Below are 24,606 nucleotides of genomic sequence, written 5' to 3'. Positions count from 1 at the left end.
TATACCACCAGGGCTCCCCACCTGTGCTATAAACCAAACAAAACCAAACCCACTACCATCGAGTTGGTTCCGACTCATAGCAACCCTATAGGACAGAGTAGAACTGCCCCGTAGAGTTTCCAAGAAGCGCCTGGCGGATTCGAACTGCCAACCTTTTGGTTAGCAGCTGTAGCACTTAACCACTATGCCGCTAGGGTTCCCACCCGTGCTACAGCAACTAACAAATCATAAAAAGAAATATAGTTCCCAAGGAAAAGGGGAAGGGGGACAAAAAAGCTATGATACTGGATTCTGCTGAACAAAAATTATCGTGAACTAGAAGTTTAAAATATTTTGGTAGAATATGTTGTAATAAAGGAAATAATAAGTTTAAATCTTTTTTTCCCTAAAGTTACTACGCTTGAGACTACAACTACCCTTGATACTCTAACCCAAACAAGCCCACTGCCGCTGAGTCTATTCTGACCCACAGCAACCCTAAAGGACAGAGTAGAACTGCCCCAGAGGGTTTCCAAGACTGCAAATCTTTACTGAAGCAGACTGCCACGTCTTTCTCCACGGAGCGGCTGGTGGTTTCGAACTGCTGATCTTTTGGTTAGCAGCCGAGTGCTTTAACCACCCAGGGCTCCTTTCTTGATACTCTAAAATATTAAAATTATTCCCTAAATAAGAATTATACACATACTAGATGCCAAGGATATAGTCATTGTGTAAAACTGACTGAAGTGTGGGCAGATTATTAGAGCAAATTGTCTTGAAGGTAAGTACATTGTACAAAGAAAGAATCTTTTAATAAAACAAGGACATAAATTGATCATTATTCAAAACACATGAGCGTTATTGAAAAGATAAGATCCTCATCCTTCACCCTGCACTTAGGAGATTCCAATAATCTCCAGGAGCTTTAGTAATGACTCCAGGCAAAAGATGCCAGCTGCCTCTTCACAACACTTGGTTGTCCGAATGCTCTTTAAACATGGTGTGCCCAAAACTAAACGCATAATCGACCCCTACAGAGCCTTGTCACACCCTCCTGTTCCCGATCTCACCCTGCAGCACTATCAGTATCCACCCATGATCTCACACCAGAAACTTTCTCTCCGTTACCCCATGTTGTTCTGCGCTGATTCCGCTCATAGTGACCCTACAGAACAGAGAGCTTCCCCATAGGCTTCCTAGGCTATGGTCTTTACGGGAGCAGGTCACTTTTCACTTACAGGTCTTCTGTTAATGACTGGAGAATCCTTTCAATTCTCATTTCCTCCGTAGAAACCACCCTGGCCACCCATGTTTATAATGGTATATATTTTCTGTGAATTCAAACACGTGACTTTTCATTTATTACACAAGGCTTTATGCTGATGGGTTCTAATTGCTGACCTCTCGGTTAGCTGCCTAGCACTTAACCACTGTGCCCCTAGGGCTCCTCCATCATCCCACAAAAAAACAAAAAACATTACCATCGAATCGCTTTCAACTCATAGAGACCCTGTAAGGACAGAGTAAAACTGCCCCATAGGGTTTCCAAGGAGTGGCTGGTCTATTCAAACTGCTGACCTGTAGCTAGCTCTTAACCACTAAGCTACCAGGGCTCCATGCCCATCGCTTCAGTGTGCCCTACAACCAGTCTTCAGGCCCTAACAAGCCTGCCCCTTAAATCCTTCTTGGTTTCACTCACTCCATCTCTCCATCTTCACAACCTCCACCCCAGTCTAAGCCACCAGCAATAATCTCCTAACTTGTTTATTGAATCTATTCTCTCCCTAATTCGATTCTTTTTTTTTTTAATTCAGCAATCAGAGAGTTTTTTTTTTTTTTTTTTTTACAGTCTCCACTCATTTCCCATATTAAGCCATTCACTTACTCATTCAATAAATATGTGTTTACCAGTAGGATAAACCTATTAGCTACCTTTCCAAACATACCAATTATTTTCTGGCTTGGTACAAAACAAAATTTTTCCTGACTGGGACAAAGCTTCAAAGACTTGAAGTTCATTAAATACTTTAGGACAATGAACAACAGACCATTCTTGCCATACAAAATGTGAAATGGTTAAAGCTTCAAACAGCCATCGACCCTTTACCCCTGTGGTCATCATTCCAGCCCAAACCACCTTCATTTCTTGCCTGGACTAATGAAATGGCCATCTACTATCCTTCAGAATCCTTATTTGCCTTCTCCCTAGGTATTCCTCATTCTGTACACAAATTATTACTTTTTTACAAATGTATAATATTTATAAATTTGATTTTTTTTAACATGGGGTGTAAGGCATGTCTTTTCTTTAAACTGTAAATCAACTTCAATACGCTCTGAGGGCTCATCCTACAGAGTTTTGGGAAATTTAACCTCTATCCTTACCTGGAATTTCTTCCTTGCCCCAGGATATTACATAATCCTCTGCTCCTTACTACACATATTCTCATACCGCAAGCTCACATGTTCCTTGAATTCTAGTGGTTCCAAGGCTCTCTGCACGCCTTTGAACAAATGCTCATTGTCGGCTCCCTAGATTTAAAATCCGACCTCTCTAAGTGTATCGGGCTACCCCTTCTTCCTGAGGGTCTCGCACCTCCTTCTGATGCTGTAAGGAAAGCAAGCATTACTTAAATTCCTGGAGAAAACCTATGCCTGGGTAAGCTCGTTAACCTTCTCTCCAACTTCCAGCCTTCACCGTCATCCTCTGAGCTTTAAAGCTAGAACGTGGTTTTACCCCAGGGTATGGATACCAGCTGCTTTTTGGCCAAATGCAAATAAAAGACCTGGTTCTGTTCTTGGAATGAGGAGAAATATCAGCAGAATGAGAAACAAACCACATCACAATAAAATACCCTGTCACAAACGCAAATACGTTTCTGTTGGTTCTCTTCGCCAGGAGTCAGGATCCACTCCGCAGTAACTAAACACCACCACCGTTTTGAAAATACATTCAGGACTTCTCCTTGACCTTGGATTAGCATACAGAATCTTTCATCGTGTTTACAAAATTCATTCAATTTGAGCTTACAGAATTAATTAGTAATTTGGACATTTTTGTCCAGTCAGGTTCCCAACTGTTATTGGAATGTGTTGAAGGAGGAACAGTATAAAAAAAAAAAAAAAAAGAAATGAAGGGAAAATATGAGCCACCCACTTCCGACTGGCAAAATACATGTGTGTTTGCATGTGCACCCGTAAAGAGTCTTTTGGAAGATGGATTCCTTGATGGAGATTCAGAGACTCTGTTACAACCCATTTTTCCTAGCTGCCAAAGGGGGCTGGCTTCAGCTTGGCAGGGTCTTTTCATGCCCGAGTCATTAGTGTATAGTTCACTGTCAGAACACTAAAAATGTGTGTTGAATGATAAACACTTTGAAAACGTTTTCAGATTTAACTCCTTTGTGTTGGACTTTAGTGTTGAACAATTGTGAGGGGGAAAACTGTGAATCTACTACAGAGAGATTATTGTTTGAAACTACATAATAACTCATGAAGCATGTGTGAAAGAATGCTGCAAATTGGCGGTGCCTGGGCTCGTTTCCAAAAAGAGAACGAACCTGCCTGAGTAATGTCTTCAACTCTGCCCACAGCCTTTGCCGGAAGCATGGTGCTGGCTGCAGAGCAGAAAACAGGTCACGCTTTGTGGCTGTGAATCCTAAGACCTAAAAGTGATTCTCGGGAGGGAGAAGGAGTAAAGCAAAGACTGAAGCGGGACTTCACTTCTTCCTGCCCCCTTGTTGGCCCAACTCAGGACCGACTCTAATATCAAGGAAGAAAAGAGATGTCCACGAAAAACTCATTTTAACCTATTTTTGGTTAGTTTATGTAATGTTTGCTGTCCCCTTCACTATAGTGCTATTTTTACATTTTTCAATGATTTTGTAGAAAGAATAATGTTACTATAAATCTAGCTTATTTACCCAAGTAAGTCTTCATAGTATTTGCACTACTTTTACCTGGTCTGATCTGTGATTTGGGATATTTTGTGACTTTTTCCACAGAATTATTCCAGCCAATTAACTACACATCATTTAAGAAACGCTTTCCTTCCTTGCTTTTCACCTGTAGGTTCCCTACTAATGACTCCAGAATCCACTTTGCTCCCACCTCCTCTACAGAAGCCACTCTGACCATTTATGCTTATAATGATATGTATTTTCTCTGAATTCAGACATATGACTTTTTCTTTCTCATACAATGCTTTACGCTTGGTTCATTTCTTTCAATTGTACCCTTTTTAGGTATAAGACTCTGGCTTGTACTTTTATTTTGTAACAGCCCATGGTCCCCAGAGTAATGATTTGCACGTGCAGATACTCAATATGCTTGCATTGGTTGGTTGAATTTTTTGTCTGTTTTCCATGATTGTATTATAGTGGAAGGGCTCTAAAAAAACCAAACCAAATCCATTGCCATTGTTGAGTCAATTCTGACCCATACTGACCCTACAGAACAGAGTAGAACTGCCCTGTAGAATTTCCAAGGAGCGCCTGGTGGATTTGAACTGCTGCACTTTTGGTTAGCAGCCGTAGCACTTAACCGCTACACCACCAGGGTTTCCAGACGGTATCTAGATATGGAATAACAAAACCTGTTTTTCAGTCCTGGTTCTAATGCAGATTAGCTCCATCACCTTGATGAAGTCAATTAATTATTTTTTAATGTTATAATCCAAAAAGTAAAGATAATAATAACTTTCTTAGAGGAATATGTGAGTAATACATGAGTTGCGTATATGAAACCAAACCAAACCCAGTGCTGACGAGTCGATTCTGACTCATAGCGAACCTATAGGACAGAGTAGAACTGCCCCACCTAGTTTCCGAGGAGCCCTGGTAGATTCGAACCACTGACCCTTTGGTTAGCAGCCGTAGCACTTAACCACTACGCCACCAGGGTTTCCGTGTATATCAAAGTGGTTTGTAAACTACCATGCCCCCCTCTAAATGTTACTAATTGCAGCAAGTAAATTCTTGAAGGACAGTCCTGTTCTTACTTCTGTTATGCAGTATAATCACTATCATTTGATAAAAGATGCTAGATATCGATGCTTGAGCTGACAGATGAGACATGCAGGTATCAGGCAGCTAAGGATGGCTGGCAGGACAGGAGGTAACTGGGCACCAGGCTACAGCTGGACAGAAAGCAGGCCCTACACCTCCTCTGTAAGGGGGTTCCACTTTGGGCTCCTCAGACTGGACTATAAGAAAAAGCTTACTCCCACCATACAAAACACAACTGAGTGATAAAAAAAAAAAAAAGTTGTCACAGGCAGAAACCATTTGATCATGTTGCTTTACTGTGGTCTAGGTAGAAAGACTCATAACAAAGAAAACTGAAAATTTTTATTATAACCCTACAAATTCTATCTTTAACACACTGATATTTACACTCCCTTTATATTGATTATCAGCCATGAATTGGTATGAATTGTGTTCTATTTTATTCATCTATAATTTATAACCTGCCTACTTCTAAAAATGACCATAAAAGACCTACACACATACAGCTGTATAAAATTGAAAGGAAAAATCAAATCATTGAATTTATTGAAGACTTCCATCAGTCAATCATCTTTCCTGAAATACGTACCTCCAACAACTACTTATTCTTCTTTGCTTTTACCCAACAACTAACTTTAAAATTGCATTTAATATCTCCTTTAAGACTATTTTAAAAAGTAACGTGAGAGCAAATTTTAAACTATATTCAAATTTTATGGCTGATATATCACTTTTTCCATATAAAGCTTTTTTAAAAATTCGTTTAAAATATTTAAATAATTTTTAATTTAAAAAGTCATTAGTAAAAAAAAAGAACAAAACAAAAAACTCCCAAATACATAATTCCTCTCTGTGTATTACACGATAATTATATCTTTCTATTTATAATCCATATGTATGTGTCTGTATCTATAATATGTACAACACAGATATATGTAAAAGTGTTTTATTCTGACCCATTTGTGAGCAAGTTGCAGATATGATGACCCATTACTCTATTAGTAATTTGTTAAGATATTTCAATTTTTTCCAGGTAGCCTTGTTATTTTTCTCCGAAATCTAAGAAAAATACTGCTTTTTGCCATGTGATAACTCAGCCCCTACCTGTAGTGTTGCTTACTTACCACATTGCAGACATGACTGAGCTTGGCATTTACATCTGCATTTGAAGTTTTGTTGTTGTTGTGTTTAATAACAAAGACTTTATCTTTTATTTGTTCAATTAACACTATGATATATTAAAAAAAAAGTTGCCTTAGACTAGACTCTGACCTATCGTGACCCCATGTGTGTCAGAGTACAACTCTGCTCCACAGGGTTTTCCATGGCTGTTTTTTAAAAAGAACATCACCGGGGCTGTCTCCAGAGGTGCCTTGGGATGACTTTTGGCGGGCAGCCAAGAGTGTTATCCATTTGCCCCATCTGGGGCCTCCACGTACTTGATAATTTTTGATATTGTTGTTAGATGCCATCGAGTCGGTTCCAACTCATAGTGACCCTGTGTACAACAGAACGAAACACTGCCTGGTCCTGTGCCATCCTCACAATCGTTGCTATGTTTCAGCCCAGTGTTGCAGCCACTGTGTCAATCCATCTCGTTGAGGGTCTTTCTCTTTTTCACTGGCCCTTTACTTGATACATAGTATAGTGTGTGTATATATATATATATACACACACACACAACTACTTAATATATGACCCTACTTGATACATAGTATAGTTTGTGTATATATATATATATACACACACACAACTACTTAATATATGACCCTACTTGATACATAGTATAGTTTGTGTATATATATATATACACACACACACAACTACTTAATATATGACCCTACTTGATATATAGTAGGTATTTTTAAAAATGAATACTATTTAGAACTGTTATAAGAGATATCTGTTTAGTCAGGGGAAATAAGAGAGACTTCATGGTAGAGATAAAATTTTGAGATCAACCTTAAAGAGTTGTAAGGACTATTGGAAAGAAAAGTTCCAAAAAAATAAATAGTATATGGAGACAGGCAAACATCGCGCGTGAGAGAGAACACTACAAAGATAGACTGACATTTTATCGCGGGGAAGCTTGATAATGTAAAAAGGCGTAGCTATTTGCTGACAATCAGAGACAGGATCACTGAAGGCTTTTAAAGAGGTACGTGATACAATGGAAGTTGCGGCAGACAGTGCTAAGGACCTATCCGCTATCCATTTTCTTTTTCTCACTTGTGAAGTAAGAATAGAATGGAGATGTTTAAGAAGAAAGATACCGGGTTAAAACAAAACAAAACAGTCTCCCTTTGCAGTAGCAATGGCCAAGTGGCACAGTTCAGGCTAGTAAGATGTAAGGAGCAATCTACCGGGGCGGAGGCTTCTAGAAAAGCTAGAATTTTCTAGATTAAAAAAAAAAGTTCCTTATGTCTAGACTTCTTGTTATGTGAGAAAAACAAACTTGTATGCACGTAATTCTCCCTTATTTAGATTTCCTGCTACTTGCAACTGAACATAGTCCCCAACTCAGACAGAAAGCCTGAGGCTCTGGGGTTAGAAAAAATACCATTAAATTCCCAACTACATACTTCCCACCTGTGCAATCGTGTACAATTCTCAAATGTCAAAATCTTTGATCTTCATTAGTAAAACAAAGGTAATTAACTTGGTCATAGTGCTGTTGTTAGGATTAAATAGACCACATGTGTGAACACTGTAGCCTGCAGCTCTGATCGCTCAGGGAGTGTCAGTGACTGGTACGATGGCGATGACAGTGATGAGAAGGAGGGTGGCCGTAGTGAAGCTGGCTGTTCTATTCGGGTAGATGGACAGGTACATGCCATCTAGAATTGAGGAAAGCCGTGACAAACAAGTAGAGGCAGGGTAACATGCCAGGATGAAAGAAAAGGTAATAGGAATGTGAATAAAGTTTACAAGCAATGGAAAGGGAATAAATTACATGATCGCCCGGACATTTTGAAAGAAGAATCATTATTATACACATGCACTTGTGAGATCTGGATGTGGAACAAAGAATGATAAAAGAAAAAAAAAAACTACTGCAGTTGAGGACAATTTCTTGTCTGGTTACTGCTAAGTAGGGTCCTATCCACTGAAAAGGCTTAAGGCTTTCAGAAACTCGTGTAACAGTTGCAAACCTCAGGCCTAAACAGCCTGCTCTTTATGACAGCCCTGAACTGCGGAGGGTAAATTTCCCAGATTGCTTACCTTAAAGAAAAAAAAAAAAAAAAAAACCAAACCCACTGCTGTTGAATCGATTCTAGCTCATAGTGACCCTATAGGACAGAGTAGAACTGCCCCATAGGGTTGTTTCTAAGGAACACCTGGTGGACTTGAACTGCCGACTTCTTTGGTTAGCAGCTGTAGCTCTTAACCACTACACCACCAAGGTTTCCTGCCTACCTTTAGGCTGTCTGTTTTCAGGAATCAAGAACTCTTACCTAATCTCCACATCACCCGGCCTGGCATTCCTACTTCCAGTTCCCCCATCTTGTCACCAGTTTGAGTTTTCTAACTACTAGAATGTCAGGCTGTCTAACCTTCAGATCGACCCTTCTGCTCCCAGGGGACAAAGCTTTCTTTTTTCCCACCTGTGTTTGATGGTCGTACTCTGGGATTCTCAAACTCAAGAAACCATTTTGGTATAGAAGAGTTTTATAGGAAAATGTCTACCTTGAATTTTCTTTTGTTGTTGTTGTTTTTGCTTTTTTAGTGTTTCCAGACCTCAATTCACAAGCAAAGATAAGGTAATGGGCCCCTTTTTACCTGAAAAACTTCCTAGTCTAGGTGCAGTCATGTCACCACCATCATAAATCTCAAGAGAGTCCCAGTTCTGTTCCGTGGCAAAGCTGATCACTTGAACCTATGAAAAAATAAGATTAATGTTTATTTTTGGTGTAAAGAAATGTGTCTAATCATATGAGTTTTTTTTTTTTTAAGAAATTAAAACATAGATGATAGGTAGGTAGATAGACATACACATTCATATATACATATACATTCATATATACATATATGAAAATAGCAAATCCAAAGAAAATAAACTATAAAAAGGACATATAAAAATTGTCCACGAATGGCACTTTGATGATGTTTTTATTCTAAAGACCTATTATTTTTACTCCAGATAGAGGAACATGATTAGTAACACTTAGTAGAAATAAAAAGAAAAAAAGCCACAGATTTTAGACTCATAGCGACCCTATACAACAGAGTAGAACCACTTCATAGAGTTTCCAAGGAGCACCTGGTGGATGCAAACTGCTGACCTTTTGGTTAGCAGCCATAGCTCTTAACCGCTACACCAACAGGGTTTTCATATTTAGCATAGCCAATACAAAAAGTAAAAAGGAAATAAAAAAAGAAGAAAGGAACACGGACTCCGCCTAAGCTCTGCTTGTTTGTAGACTCTGGACCGTGTGAACCTACCTGAATTCCTGACCCCTCTGTAACTGTGATTTTCCACACACAGTTTAAGTTGTTGCCGTATGGTTCAGGGTACCCAGGGGACAGGACCGTACCTCTCCGCTGAGTGAAATTACCACTGCAGGGAACTAAAAGTCAAAAACACACTTAATAAAAATGTCATACGTTGAAGGAAGCATTAATTTGGTGTTCAGTTTTCTTCGGGTGTGTGATCCAAGTTTTAGGGAATTTTACATATACTATACTTTTTTTTTTATGCTACTTAATTGGCATTTTTCAGCCAAGTTAAAATTTAATCTGTTCTTAAAAAAAAAAGTCAACACTATTGATTATTGTCTAGTTTTATGATCCTAAATTATAGGTCCTGAGTAAATATCTATAGAAATCTTTTCAAGTTCTCTAAGATGGAACCATGCCTAACAAGGGCACCTCTGAGACTCATTCTGTTTGGAATAATTCACCTACTACGATTAAAGTGCTTTTGCAGAGCATTCTCTTCTATATGCAGACAAGAAACTCCAGTGATATTAATGGGATTTACGAGCAAGTCCAGAGAGGACAAGAGGTGCTTAAAATGCACAGATGAGTTCAAGTGTTAATCATGATTATAGGAGCGCTTCTTACACAGATGAAGCATATAATCTATAACTAACAACGCCATTGTTATTCCGTCTGCGTTGACCTATTACTTTTCACTCATCAGCATAAATTTATTAAAAGGACATCACACAAGTATTATCGCAAATCAACATTATAATGATTTTCCCCCAAATGAAATTATATTGTATATTCATGGCTTTAGAGCTGATGGCGTACTTAATAAACATTGAGAAGGAAAACATGTTTTATACTTGTTAATCTGATGAGCTGTTTTTATGAAACATCATATAATATACATATTATAAAATATAATAAATATATAATATATTATTTTGGGATTTGGCTGCTATTCAGTTAGTTTTCGTAAAATAAACTGGTCTTCAAATAGGTCATAAGCATGATCAACTGACGGAGACAGGATTGATACATTGAAAAGCAAAAGTCTGATTCATAGCCCCGTGAAAGTTGTCACACCTTAACAACACATGCTTACCTACACAGCTTGGGACGGAGTCATTCCACTGAGCCAGAGCGTTGGGCACAGACCGACAGCGGATAGCTGTGGAACCCTGAAGCAGGTATCCTGGGTTACATTCAAACCGCACAATCGAACCTGCTGAAAATTCAGAACCAATTCTCCTTCCATATCTGGGCTCTGGGACCGAGCTGCACTGGGTATCACTGGTACGAGGAACAGCTAAAGGCAAAACACACACAGTGCAACTATATTCACCTTCATCAAGAAGCCAAATTACTTCCTTGAAAAAAGATTTAATGAATCCAGTGAGAATTTACATTTACGTTGATATAGAAATTTATAATGCCTTAAAAATCTCTATAAAATCTCTATAGGGGGCGATTTTTTGAAACACTTGCACACCTGTTTCATTCTCATATCAACTCTAAGGACCACCTGAATAATCTCATTTTCAGATGAGAAAACCTTGGCAGAAGTAGAATTAGTTCCCTGTGAGGGCTGCTTGTTATTCAGGCGCCTAAAATTAATCCAGCAGCCCTGTCATCTGGGTAGAGATAATGAGGCGGCAAAGAACCTGCCCTTTTCCTCAAGGGCCTTAGAGTGCAGTGACAAAGGCTCATACAGAAATGCTTGGCTGTGACTGCGATGTAATAATAAATCTCCTATCTGGGGAGATGGGAGAGGAATTGTGCGGTGAGCGTGGGGAAGGGCACATTTCCCGAGATAATCATCTAAGCACTTACTGATAGGATGGAGGGTTTTAAAAAGAAAAGGCAATTGTTGCATGCGTTGAAAATTAAAAAAAAAAAAAGAGCAAAGTTTAATAAAATATTCTAGCTGGTAAGGATGTCATTCTGCCTAAAGGTGTAAGAAAAAAAAAAAAAAAAAAGGCCCTGACTTCTGCCAACTGATAGCTAGCTGCATGGTACTAAGAGCTAGGCTGTGATGTTCTCTTCTTGAAAATAAACAGGCTCACAGAACATCAATGTTATAATGAGTGCCCCAAAATACTTGTTGGAAATCCAAGCCTCTAGACCTATAGCTGGAGCCCTGGTGGTGTACTGGTTAAGAGCTCAGGTCGCTAACGAAAAAGGTCCTTGGAAATCCTATGGGCAGTTCTACTCTGTCGAATACAGTTGCTATGACTTGGAATCAGCTAGGAGGCACTAGGTATATCTATGGTTATAATCCCATTGGAAACTCTGGTTGCATAGTGGTTAAGCGCTAGGTTGCTAACCAAAAGTTCAGCAGTTTGAATCCACCAGGTGCCCCCTGGAAACCCTATGGGGCAGTTATAATCAACAGCATTTTTTTTTTTTTAATAATCCCATTTTGGAATGGATTTTCTTTGCTATGTTAATGAGACAGAATTAGTGTAGGGTGTGTCTTAAATCAATCTCTTTTGAAATTTAAAGCAGATTAAACCAGCAAGCAAGAAAGCAGAGATGGGGGAAGACACAGATCAGATCACAAGAAGATCACCAAGGAACCAAGGAACAAGGATCTTCCCCCAGAGCCAAAAGAGAGAGAGCTGTCTCACAGAGCTGGCACCCTGAATTCAGGCTTCTAGCCTGCTGAGCTATGAGAAAATAAATTTCCGTTTGTTAAAGCCATCCACTTGTGATATTCCTATCATAGCAGCACTAGATAACTAAGATAGGCAAGATCAGATGGGGTCACTCTGAAACCACTCTGAATTCATGTCTGATCACGGACAATATGCTCGGCTGCTAACCAAAGGGTCAGCAGTTTGAATGCAACAGCCATTCCTTGGAAGCCCTATGGAGCAGTTCTAGTCTGTCCTATAGAGTCGCTATGAGTTGGAATTGACTCCGCGGCAATGTATTATGCAAACCCCCACCAAAAGACCAAAAATCCACCTCTCCGCATTATCATGTATGATGGTTGCTTGTTTACTAATTACAGCTTAGCTCTGCTTTGTTCCTTCTATCTCCTAGAAAAAAATTAAGATGTCTCATAATATAACCACCCCCACAACTCAATACACGGAAACCTTGGTGGCATAGTGGTTAAGAGGTATGGCTGCTAACCAAGAGGTCAGCAGTTTGAATCCACCAGGTGTTCCTTGGAAACTCTATGACGCACTTCTACCCTATCCTATAGGGTTGCTATGAGTCGGAATCAACTCAACGGCAACGGGTTTGGTTGGTTTTTTAAGTCAATACGCAGAGCCCTGTGGCACAGTGGTTAAGTGTCCGGCTGCTAGCTGAAAGGTCAGTAGTTGGAACGATCAGCTGCTCCTTGGGAGAAAGATGTGGCAGTCTTGGAAACCTCATGGGGTAGTTGTACTCTGCCCTATTATGAGTTGGAATCAGGGTTTTCCGTGGTCTTCCTTGTTGCAGCAAGTAACAAGCCCAGCTTATTTGATGATAGGTCTTATGATGTCTGATGTGGAGCACTGGCAGGGGGTGCTCAAGGCAATGTGAGAAGTAAGACATCTACTTAGAGAGCATGCCAGAACTCACTGGCTATACGAGATGCTTTATGTTTAGCAGAAGGGACATAGGATAAAGTTTGAGAAATACTTCAATTGGCAAAGAAATCTTTCAGACCAAGCAAGCGGATCTACAAGTTTTACACTTTGAAATTTCCATATTTTGTTTTTGTTTATCTCAGTCAAAACTCAGCATGCATTTCACAATAATACTTTCTCCAGGATCCCATTCTTCTCAGTCCTTGTATTTCTTCACTCAGACACACAGCCCTCTGAGAGAGTCTGCTCATATGTTCATTTTCTTTAAAAATAATCCTTCTGTATTCACACTGCTTTTCCTAACACACTGGCATCACTTTTTTTTTTTTTTTTAATTCAGACTGAACAATGACAGACACTACTCGGTGACTGCTGCTAAGGAGGCAGTTCCATGAGGAGGGAAGTCAGAAGATGATTCAATGCAAGTACATTTCAGTGAAGTCTTGCAAATATTTTCTAGTGAAAGGCAAAAGTTAGTAAAATAGTGCACCATCTAACAGCTTGAAAAAAATAATGATGTATCAAAACTGGTCTTTCCTATAACCAAAAGCAGAATGCATGATAGCTACGCCATATGAGACAATAGTGTTTAAAATTATATTTGTCATATTTGTACATCTGAGTATTTAGCTACAATTCAACAGTACTATGGGAGGAGAGGAGCCCTGGTGGCACAGTGGTTAAGAGCTCAGCTGTTAACCAAAAGGTCAGCAGTTCAAATCCACCAGGTACTCTCTGGAAACCCTACGGGACAGTTCTATTCTGTCCTATAGGGTCACAATGAGTTAGAACTAACTCGATGGCAGTGAGCTTGGGTTTTTTGGTATGGGAAGGAAAAGATCCCAGGGAGCCTTTCACAATCGATCCTCAAAGATACTGTGCAAAGCTGGAGACATATCTCAAGGTAATTCTTCTATGTGAGTCAGATTCCTTGGGAAGTTCCCTCTATTTGTGTTCGTTGTCATGCTTGTCTAAGTGGCTTCAAACATAACGACATACTCATTTGTGTATGTCCAGGGTATCACAGTCATGCTGGGTTCCCAAGAATGAAGAGGACCACAGCATCGAGTGTCATCTGGACATATGCACAAGAAAAAATAACAGTAAATGAATAACACCTGCATTTGGGTGCTATGACAGACCAGGTTTTATAGAGGAAGAAAACTGGAGTGAAGAGAAGAGACTAATTTTAAGTTTCTCAGAAGGAGGAAAGCTATGAAATTGAGACGTCAAACCTCCATGTAATGTCTGGAGAAAAAAAAAAAAATGTTCTATAACTTTTCCCTCTCAGCCAATCCTCTAGTTCTTGCCCTTAACCTGGATGTCTCAGGCAGCCTCAGACAGAAATTCTATTTTCTGTCGTAATTATTCTCTATCTTTTAGTAAATGTTTCATACTGCTGTGAAACAAAATTGAAATAAGCCCAGTGGAAGAGTGAACAGGGAATAAGGTCAGCTTGGAATAGAGGGTGATAAATAAAATGATTGACTTTTCAGGCCAGATTACTGTGTTCCTTCAGAGACAGGATGCTGTTCTCTGAGGCTTTTGTAATGCTGGAAGATGGTGGTGCTGTGATGTGCACACATCTTTCAGGAGAAGGGACCAGAAAAATAGTGTGGGGGATTTATTAATCACCTGTCACTACCACAAACATTCTAAACCACAGATATGCATATGCTGTTCTTTTATTGTACCTTTTTTATAGTCAAAGAGGTAAAATCAGTAATAATAATAAAAATATGAAAGTCAGTGGAAATAACTTACACTATCTAAATGGGGCAGTCTTTCCTGCTTCATTTAATGACTGAGGGGCATTTTCTATTTTTCACAGTCACTCTCCTCAAGAAGTTGAAAAATATGATTCAACAAGCCATTACTAGTTAATTAATTTAAGTACATACCACTGAATTACCAACGAAACTTTATGTCCAACGTTCTTTGTAAAAATCATGCATTTTGTAAGCGCTTGATAGGAAATGTGTTTCTGAGAAGTGGAAATAAACAACTACGCCTTCTGATTTATGTCATCCAAAAGCAGATGAAGCCCAGGGAAAATCAACAAAAACATGTTTTTGCATGCCTGGGAAGGACTTCAAGCCAAGAAAGTCTTAGCGTAAATTCTTCCTACCAAACATAGAAAATCCATCTCCATGTTTCTAGCTCTATTTTCAAAGATATCTTTCAATCATCCGTATTAACACTAATGTTAAGGAGAGTGTGTCTTGCCAGGAAGAAGATTCTGGAATAGGAAATCATGACCTAGTGAATCTGGGAGAATGGGCAGCAGGGATCCTGGGAGTCAGAAGAGAATCTAGATTAGAGCTGGTGACCCAGCAGAAGTGACTAGGAAAGACAGAGACATGGGCAATTGACATTCATAAGCTAAGCACTGTGAGAAGGTACAGTACAAACCACAGCTTCCTTTTCTCCTTGAAATACTCAGTACATCCTACATGGCAATATGTTTGGTGTGGATGAATTATTTAAGGAAACTCAAAGAGATGTTGAGTTCTACATCAAAGCTCATAAGACAGAAACAGACTATATGTAACCAAACCAAACAAAACCAAACCCGTTGCCACCCAGTCGATTCCGACTCACAGGAGAGAGTAGAACTGCGCCGTAGGGTTTCCAAAGAGTACCTGGTGCATTTGAACTGCCGACATTTTGGTTAGCAGCTGTAGTTTTTAACCACTACGCTACCGGGGTTCCCTATGTAGTTACAGCCAGGCATAAATATAATACAATTAAAAACAACAGCATATTGATAAGATACTATGAACCACCAAGTTTAACTTAGACATGTGTGTGTTAGAGCAAGAGGGGACAGGAGAGGGTAGGACAGCTGATATTTTGCTACCCTTCAATAAGTTGGCATGTAGCTTGTAGTAAAAAGGAAAGGAGAAAAAAGTGTATACTCTGTCTTAGCTAGTCTCTGCTGCCATGTATCTCACCAGGTCAATGTTGATTCTAGTGTTAAAAGGCATGTATTTAGGACCAAAAGAGAGAAAGAAACAGAAAAACAAAAAAATTCTAAGGCAATGTGTCTGACTACTTCATAGAACAGAATAAAAGCTTTATTTGAACACTGGAAGAAACACTGACCATATTAGCCTTATTAAGAAATAGTAAGTGGACTTTCAACAGGACAATTTGCTACCATGTTTATATAAGTAATTTGGACTATGTAAGATTTTTTATTAAGAATTTATTGACTTCAGGTGCAATTCCACTATGTCTTTCCTCTGTAAAGACCAGGATCGTTAAAGCTATATAACTGCCTGTAGAGGCTGAAGCTTCTGCAAGGCCCCGGCAGAATGTGAAAAGGCCAGGATGCTTAGGAAGCCGACGGGAGATTGCAGCAGTCCCCAGCTGAACACTCAGGGACTTCTCTGGAGTTAAGGGATGGGATGGGGAAAACTTTCTGCTTAATGCCTAAAAGGAAAGGTAAAAAGGTATTTCGCCACATTCAGCATTTAAAAGCGAAAGCTGTATTTCTCCCTATGTCTTCAAGGATGTTTCTTTATGCAGGAAAGAAGTCACTCTGGTTCAGAACCGGAATATGAGAACAATTACAGACACGCTCACATTTCAGGAGGAGAAAAATTAGATTTATTTTCAAGATAGGCTCTCATCACATCTTCTGTTTCTAAATTCAATTTGACTATCACAAAACTGAGGCCAGTGACTGCTGACTCAGAGCAGGTGGAGGAACCAACACCTGAGTCCCAATCTATAATAAATTTATAAGAGGCACTAAATTATTGCAGAAACGTGCTGGTAACATAAGGCCACTTGCCTCAGTGTCCACAGTAGTCCTTACATAGTAGTGACAAGGGAATTAGTATGTCTCCATGCCCCCGAGTGGATAAGGCACTTGAGGGTTCATCACACAGCACCAGCAAGCAACCAAACCAAACTCATCACCAGTGCCGACACATCATTGTTAAACGAATGTCGAAAAAACATTTAAAGCATTTTATTACGAAGGGTTGTCCCATATTAGCCTTTTCTGGGGTGCTCAAATATCTGGTCAGGAGGGATCAGTCCCTGGAGAAGGACATCATGCTTGGTATAGCACAGGGTCAGCGGAAAAGAGGAAGACCCCTCAACGAGGTGGATTGACACAGTGGCTACAACATTGAGCTCAAGCATAACAACGATTGTGAGGATGGTGCAGGACCGGGCAGTGTTTTGTTCTGTTGTGCATAGGGTCACTATGAGTCAGAACCAACTCAATGGCACCTAACAACAATAAAATATATCTTAACTCTCCCTCTTTCTCCTTCATCTTGTCCTAACATACCCTCAAACGCCCTAGTAGTGTGGGAGGGAAAAAAAACAGCAAAGGTGTAGTTACTGGGATAATTCAAACAAAGCCTCTGTATGACCCATTTCTTTACAAGTTCAAAGAGATGGTAGCATCATCATTAGTGCCTCTTCGGCTGTGGAGGTAGGACGATATGGGGCAGGCGGGAGCTGTAGAGCAGAGGACTAGAGAAGACGATCTTAATATCCCTGAAGTCGCATATACATTTTTTATACCCTGACATGGCTACACTTATTTTTAATTGAGATCTCTAATAGCTCTTTATAACTGAACTATCCTGTCCGTTAACAAGGGTTACACGTTCTTTACTCATGGAAGTCATAAAGTCCCTGTGCAATTTTAAGCTTTAATAACTTATGAAAGATTCAAGCTGTATGAGGTATATGAAAGCACTATTCCAAAAATTTTTTGCACAATAGAGTTCAAATAACTTCTAGGCCTCCATATAACCACTATCTTTCAGGAAGCAGTGTTCAATTTAACTTTTCATATGTATTGAAAGCTGTCCCAGTTGCTGTTCAGTGATTTATAAATTGCATTCATGTTCCTAGTTCTTTACCTCCAAAGGATTTCACTTTGATAAAAAGATATCAATTTCTGCATGACCTCAGTGGTGGGAACAAGGCCACGAAAGGGGTATATTGAAACTTTATAAAGTACTGAGAATATATTTAAAACATAGACCCTCAATATTTTACATTTAGTAAGAATATATTTCCTTTTATTTAAAATATGAGGAAATACATTCCTAATATAAGTGATTTCCTGTTCTACTTTTCTGTACCTTATACATTTTAATGATATTTTTTTGTGGTTGTTAGTTGCCACAGAGTCAATTTCAGGATCATATAATGAATTTCAAATGTATTTTCATTGGGTTTTCTTGGCTGTGATATTAACAGAAGCACACAGCAGGCTTTTTCTTCTGTGTTACCGCTGGGTGGGTTCTAACTGGCAAGAGGTTAGCCGTGGAGTACAAATCAGCCCCTGCCCTCAAAATATTTTACTGTATCTGTAAATATGTCATCATTATTATCATTTGATAATAATCACTTTAAGGTATTTAAAGTAATATATTAGCATTATTGTTACTTAACAATAATGCATTTATTTAAATATATTGACATGGTTTCTAAAAAACTATGCTTTCTGAAAAATAATATTTGATGATAGGTTAGATAGTAGGTCATTCGTATTAGAGATTTTATCTAATTATCTGACAGATTTTTCTAATCTCTATCAAAAATTGAAGGAAGCAGCTTATGAAAGCAGACAATGCTAATGACTTGTATTTTTCCAGGACTAAAATTATAGTTAAACTAAGTGATTCAGCCTCTTTATATTTCACACAAAATTACTTTGGTTTGTGTATTTGCTCTTTGCAAAGTAATAGAGAAATTTATTTTAAGAAAATTAAAAGTGTTAAGAGGTACGTTGCTTAAATTGTCCAGTCTCCAGAGAAAGTCTATCTTTTAACAGTGGCCTAATTACTGACATTTTAATAAAAGGCATAGCTTAGAACGCTGTAACTAATTTTAATTCCATAGCATCATCATCCAAGCAATTGCTACTTAAATTGGATTAAAGATATTTCCGCATCCTACACACCCGTCAAACATCACTCTCTCCCTTCTTTACTCGCAAAATCATCTCACTGCTGAATACTGAGGAGGTTTATAGTGAAATATTTTCAGGGCATGGATTTTGCTGTGTGAGGTTACTAGAAAGGATTTATAAATATGACAAATTGTTATTCTTCGTTTAAAAAAATAGTTTTCAAGAATGCTTTCTGGAGAAGTTTTTACTACTGTTTCCTACAGCTAGGAAAAAATTCACCAATGCTACTGAAGAAAATATTTAAAAATAGCACGTAATCTCTCTAGCCTCAGCAAAATAGAGACTTAGAAAAACTAAGTTTCTCTTCTTATTTTTGAACACACGATTTATCTCTAAATATGATAATCTCTGTCAAATCTCAGCCTGTAAGTCAGATGCAAAGAACTGCTCTGTGCTTCTGAAAATGCATGGACAGCTTATGTTCATATTTGTGCAAAATAAGGGCAAAACATAAATAGTGAAAAATCCCACACTTTCCAGAAACTGACATTTCAGCAGTCTAGAACATTTTAATATGCTCTAAATTTAAAAGCAAGCATAAAAGTAAATAAATGTCAACGTTTAACAATACACAAACAAAATAAAATAGGTATTTAGTGATACTTTGTTTTCGCTAAATTGTCTTGATGTCTTTAAATCATGTTTACAATAAGATGTGAAATTCTATAATGCACTTTTACTTTCATTAAAATGGTTACTAATATCTAAAACAATCTGAAGATTCTATTACAAAATAGTTCACCGAATTAGATAAAATATTACAGTATATTTGAAAACATTTTGTAAACTGTGAAGTGCTACTCAAAGGTAGTTTGATCAATACTCATCTTCTTATAATACCCGGTAAATGAGTTAGTACTGTGTCTTCATATTAGGGGTATCAGACTTGAGTGTCAGAAATATTTTAATGTTTCATTAACCATTAAGGTAACTTTTATTATAAATATATGAATACCGTAAATCCCTTAAATATCACAAAAATACAACACAGATACTTTCAGTACTTTTTTCTAAAGATAGTAATATGTGCATTATTATAAGAAAACCCATATAAAACTCAAAACAATATTTACCTTGGTAAACAAAATGGAACCCCCTGGCAGACGCACCACTTTTTGCGCTGAATCGCAGCAGGATTTGATTGGACGTAGCCAAAGGCAGTGTTTCGCCTGGATGGAAAAACCAGATGATTTGAAAAAAGGCAGAGCACTCTGGCGGAAGGTACTTTGGAAATAATCATTAATTTGCAACTGTACATTTACTATTCCAACTTTTATGTATATGATAGGCAAACGCATATAGAGATGTAAGTTCGTTAGTGGTTACCAGGGGCTGATGGGTGCTCTGTTTCTGTTTGGGGTGATAAAAGAGTGGTGATGGTTGGAAAACGTTGTGAAGGTAACTAATATCACTGAGCTGTTCACTTAAAAATAATTAAAATGGCAAATTTTATGTTATATATTCTTTACCACAACAAAACAAAATTTAAAAAAATTGAACTAAATAAAAACAAAAAATCCTTACTTTGGTATTTAAGATCCAAACATACTGCTACTATAAGGATCTTAAAACCCCGGACTTGCCTACACTTTCTATTAAAATATTACTTTAATCATTTTCTCATTTATACTCTCTTTTGAAGAAAGCACTGATAATAGACCTATTAGCTGATAATACAGTAAATGCTCAGGATTATTTAATTGGATAATTACTTGATAGAATTTTACTTAAAATAGGTAACGTTTCTGAATCCAAAACTGATTAGAAGATTAGGGAAAAGGCTTCTGAAATACATTTTTAACATTTTAAAGTAAGCACATAGCATGGGCAACAGTCTCTTCCCGGTACAGCTGAGAAGAAGGAGTAAGACCTTCTGCTGTGAATTTGTTCATATGTCTCAGCATTTTAAATGTCCATCTCCTCAGGCATTTCTAGGGATATATGTGAACATCGACAGGAACTAATAAGATAAAGATCTAAAATTCTTTTGTTTGTCATAGCGAAAACTGGAAATAACTGAACCTTAACCTTCGTTGACTAAAGCCTATGATGAACATAGATAACTGTACAGTTTTTGGAAAATGATAAAAGTGTAGAAGTAGTATAAAGGACTTGGTGAACAATGAGAGGCTGATTTAAATGAATTGTGCCTCATTAATACAACAGGATACTCTTCGGCACTGAAAGGAACAGTGTTTGTCCTATATTCATATTTTTCTTTTCATTAGGAAAAGACCTCTAGATAAAATTTTAAATGAAATCATAGGATGAAAAATAAGTTGTATAGTAATATCTCATATTTTATAAAGTCTTAGATATGTTCATATGCATATATAAACATTTGAAGTTTGGAATGATTTATAACAAAACGTTAATAGTCCTTATATCTAGCAGGAAGACTAGGAAGAATAGAAAATAAAAACACAAGACATTTTATTTTTCTTTTTTTGGTATTGGCCTTTTTTATTTGGGATGAAAATTATATTTTCCACAATCTTAGTAAGTAAAATGATGAAAGTGAGTGGTTTTGTACCTGGGATAGGGCTACTTTTGAAATCTTACTTCTAAAACAAGATTTTACTAAGCAAATTCAAAGACAATTAAATTTATCATTTATAAATTTTAAAAAAAGTTTAAAATTAATCACCCAAGCTATCTAAATGGTATTAAAGGCAAAATTCTTTGAAAGTTTACCTGAATGAGACCCAGAGAGCGAGCTGAGAAGTCTGGCCTGTGGATGTGTCCCATCGAACAACTCTGCCAAATCGTTCAGAGCTGTCTGAAAATAGGCAAACTGTCCAAACACCACTGTAAAATAAAGGAGGCGGGTTGGGTCCATATGCTTTCCTTAAAATTGAAATGGAGATTTTAGTCCTACTGCATATTTACTGATTCCTTAAGGATCGCTATGCTAAGGTTCCTGAAAGCCAAGCAACTTGTTTTCTCTGTTAAGATTTCAATAAAGCAAACGATTTTATTTTCCTGTTTTTAATTCTTTGACCCTTAAGAAAATGAGTATAATTATGTCCCTCTATATAATGTGAACATTAAGACAAATATTACATTTTCTTTGAATAAACATTATATCAGGATAGTGGAAGGATAAAGACGCTCCATTCATTTGGGAGTAATTAATGACACTGTATTCAATGGACAAGCATAGGGATCAAGCCTTCTATTGGCCTTTAAAGCGTGGTAATTTGGTGAGGAATTTTAAATTCCTCTCAGTTATTATAATGCTGAGTTTTTACTAACTTATTACGATGTATATATACAATTCAGCATCATGTTATAGGAATTGTTTATTGTTATCCCACTGTGCAATCTTATATTATAAATTATGTAAGTTACAGAACACACTTCCTTCAAGTAAAATGTAACTACATATTTTACTACTTTGAATTTAATCAATGCTGTGTTTTCAAATTGGGTCTTTACAATATTTAGAAAAATCTTTGATTTAGTATTTATTTACAAGCAATGAACAAGTAACACTTTCCTTACTTACCTGCAAGATTTAAACTGAAATTATTCTAAATCATTGTGAACCAGAAGTGGAAATATCTATATCAATTTTACATGTCAGAATTCGAATATAAAGAATTAATGTAAGTGGACATAAACAGATTTGAGGAAGTTCTAACTATAGCGGTATGTGTGCTTGTGTGTGCATGTATCTCTACAAATATAGATAGATGCACACACACATATGCATCTAAAACAGAAGATATATGTACACATATATCTCACAATCTAAGATTTTATAATTTCTTGGAAAGAAAGCAATTAAAAATGCATGTCAGTAAGGTGGATTTTCCCAACAGACAAAGTGATCTAAAAACCTGATGATACCAGGGATTAGACAGTGAGAGGACTTTACGCTGTCTGCAGTGTTCTTGTTCATACAATCATTCCTTCATTACCAACCTGAAAATTAATAAAACTGTTATCATGTTGGAGACAGAATGCTTGGGATATTTAATTAATACAAGGCTGAGTCATACATAATTCCTACCTTTATTCAAAAAACACTTAACAAGCATCAACTTTAGGCTAAAAGCTAAAAATAAAGGAATGAATAATATGTAAACTTTGTCCCCAGACTATCACTCTACTGTATGCAATAGTTTCCACAATAAATACAGATTCAGGGTATGCATTATCAGTTTAAAAAGGAACACCTAACTCATTCTGTAGACAGCCACACAAACGTTCTTCTAGAGACGGTACTTGAGTTGAGATCCAACCAATGGCTTATACTCGACTCAAATGAGTGAACAACTAAAAGAGCTAAGTTGTACAGTGATGACCATACTGCAGGTGAAAATGATGAGGATATGAAAACGTACAAATAGAGGACTGCCGGCATCTAAGCAGAGGGAATGCTTCTTTGCTAGCTGTGGCAAAAGTGGATGCTTTATGGGGAAGATAGCAATAAAAATAGTCCTTAATTGATGAGAATTTAAACTTTTTATTTTTCATTTAAGAATTGAATACAAAAAAATTATTTTTACCAAAACAGACCTACAAAAATGGAAAAACATACTATGTTCATGGGTAGGAAGACTCAACACTGTGAAAATGTCAATTTTACCTAAAATGATTACATATATAATGCAATCCTGATCCAAATATCAGCAGCATTCATTAATGAGATGAAAAAAACTAATCACCAATTTATATGGAAATGAAAGAGGACCTGGATAAGCAAATGATTAACAACAACAACAAAAAGAACAATGTAGGAGGCCTCACACTACCTGATCTCTGAACCTACCATACAGCCATGGTAGTCAAAACAGCCTGGTACTGATACAACAGATGCATAGACCAATGGAACAGAATCAAGGCCTCAGATGTAAATTCTTCACCTATGTTCAGCTGATCTTTGACAAAGGACCAAAGTTCATTAAATGGGGAAAAGGCAGCCTTTTTAACAAACAGTGCTAGAAAAACTGGATGTCTATTTGTAAAAAAATGAAACAAGACCTATACCTCACACCATACACAAAAATTAACTCAAAATGGATCAAAGACCTAAATATAACACCTAAAACGATGAGGATCATGGAAGAAAAAACAGGGACAATGCTCGGGGCCCTAATACATGGCATAAATAGAAATACAAATCATAACTAAGAATGCAGAATCATAAGAAGATAAACTAGATAACTGGAAGCTCCTAAATACTAAACAATCATGCTTACCAAGAGACTTCACCAAAAGATTAGAAAGAGAACCTACGGACTGAGAAAAAAAATTTGGCTATGATGTATCTGACAAGGGTCTAACCTCTAAAATCTACATAAAAAAAGAATTTTTTTTAAATCTATAAAAAAAATAGAATACTTTAATACCTCAACAACAAAAAGACAAATAATCCAGTTAAAAAATGGGAAAAGGATGTGAACAGACACTTCACCAAAGAAGACATTCAGTTGGCTAACAGACAAATAGGGAAATGTGATCATTAGCCAAACCCATTGCCATCGAGTCGATTCTGACTTATAGCAACCCTATAGGACAGAGTAGAACTGCTGCATAGAGTTTCCAAGGAGCACCTGGTGGACTAGAACTGCAGACCTTTTGGTTAGCAGCCGTAGCATTTAACCACTATATCAGCAGGGTTTCCATTAGAGAAATGCAAATCAAAGCTACAATA

At 37.5% G+C, this 24,606-nt stretch overlaps 1 protein-coding gene across 1 annotated transcript in view; it reads right to left on the bottom strand.

Moving 5' to 3' along the window:
• CSMD1 (CUB and Sushi multiple domains 1) overlaps positions 1–24,606 on the bottom strand; it is a 1,768,974-nt gene that overhangs the window by 245,966 nt on the left and 1,498,402 nt on the right. The window contains exons 33-37 of the mRNA XM_064294928.1: positions 21,639–21,752; positions 20,018–20,113; positions 10,519–10,722; positions 9,429–9,553; positions 8,766–8,862 (exon numbers count right to left, since the gene is read on the bottom strand). Coding sequence (XP_064150998.1) covers positions 8,766–8,862; positions 9,429–9,553; positions 10,519–10,722; positions 20,018–20,113; positions 21,639–21,752 — 636 coding nt within the window. The remainder of the gene's footprint in view (positions 1–8,765; positions 8,863–9,428; positions 9,554–10,518; positions 10,723–20,017; positions 20,114–21,638; positions 21,753–24,606) is intronic.

Source organism: Loxodonta africana, chromosome 12, assembly GCF_030014295.1.
Source record: "Loxodonta africana isolate mLoxAfr1 chromosome 12, mLoxAfr1.hap2, whole genome shotgun sequence".
NCBI lineage: Eukaryota > Metazoa > Chordata > Mammalia > Proboscidea > Elephantidae > Loxodonta > Loxodonta africana.
Note: the sequence above shows the minus strand (reverse complement) of the source record. Positions and strands in the feature narration are given on the sequence as shown.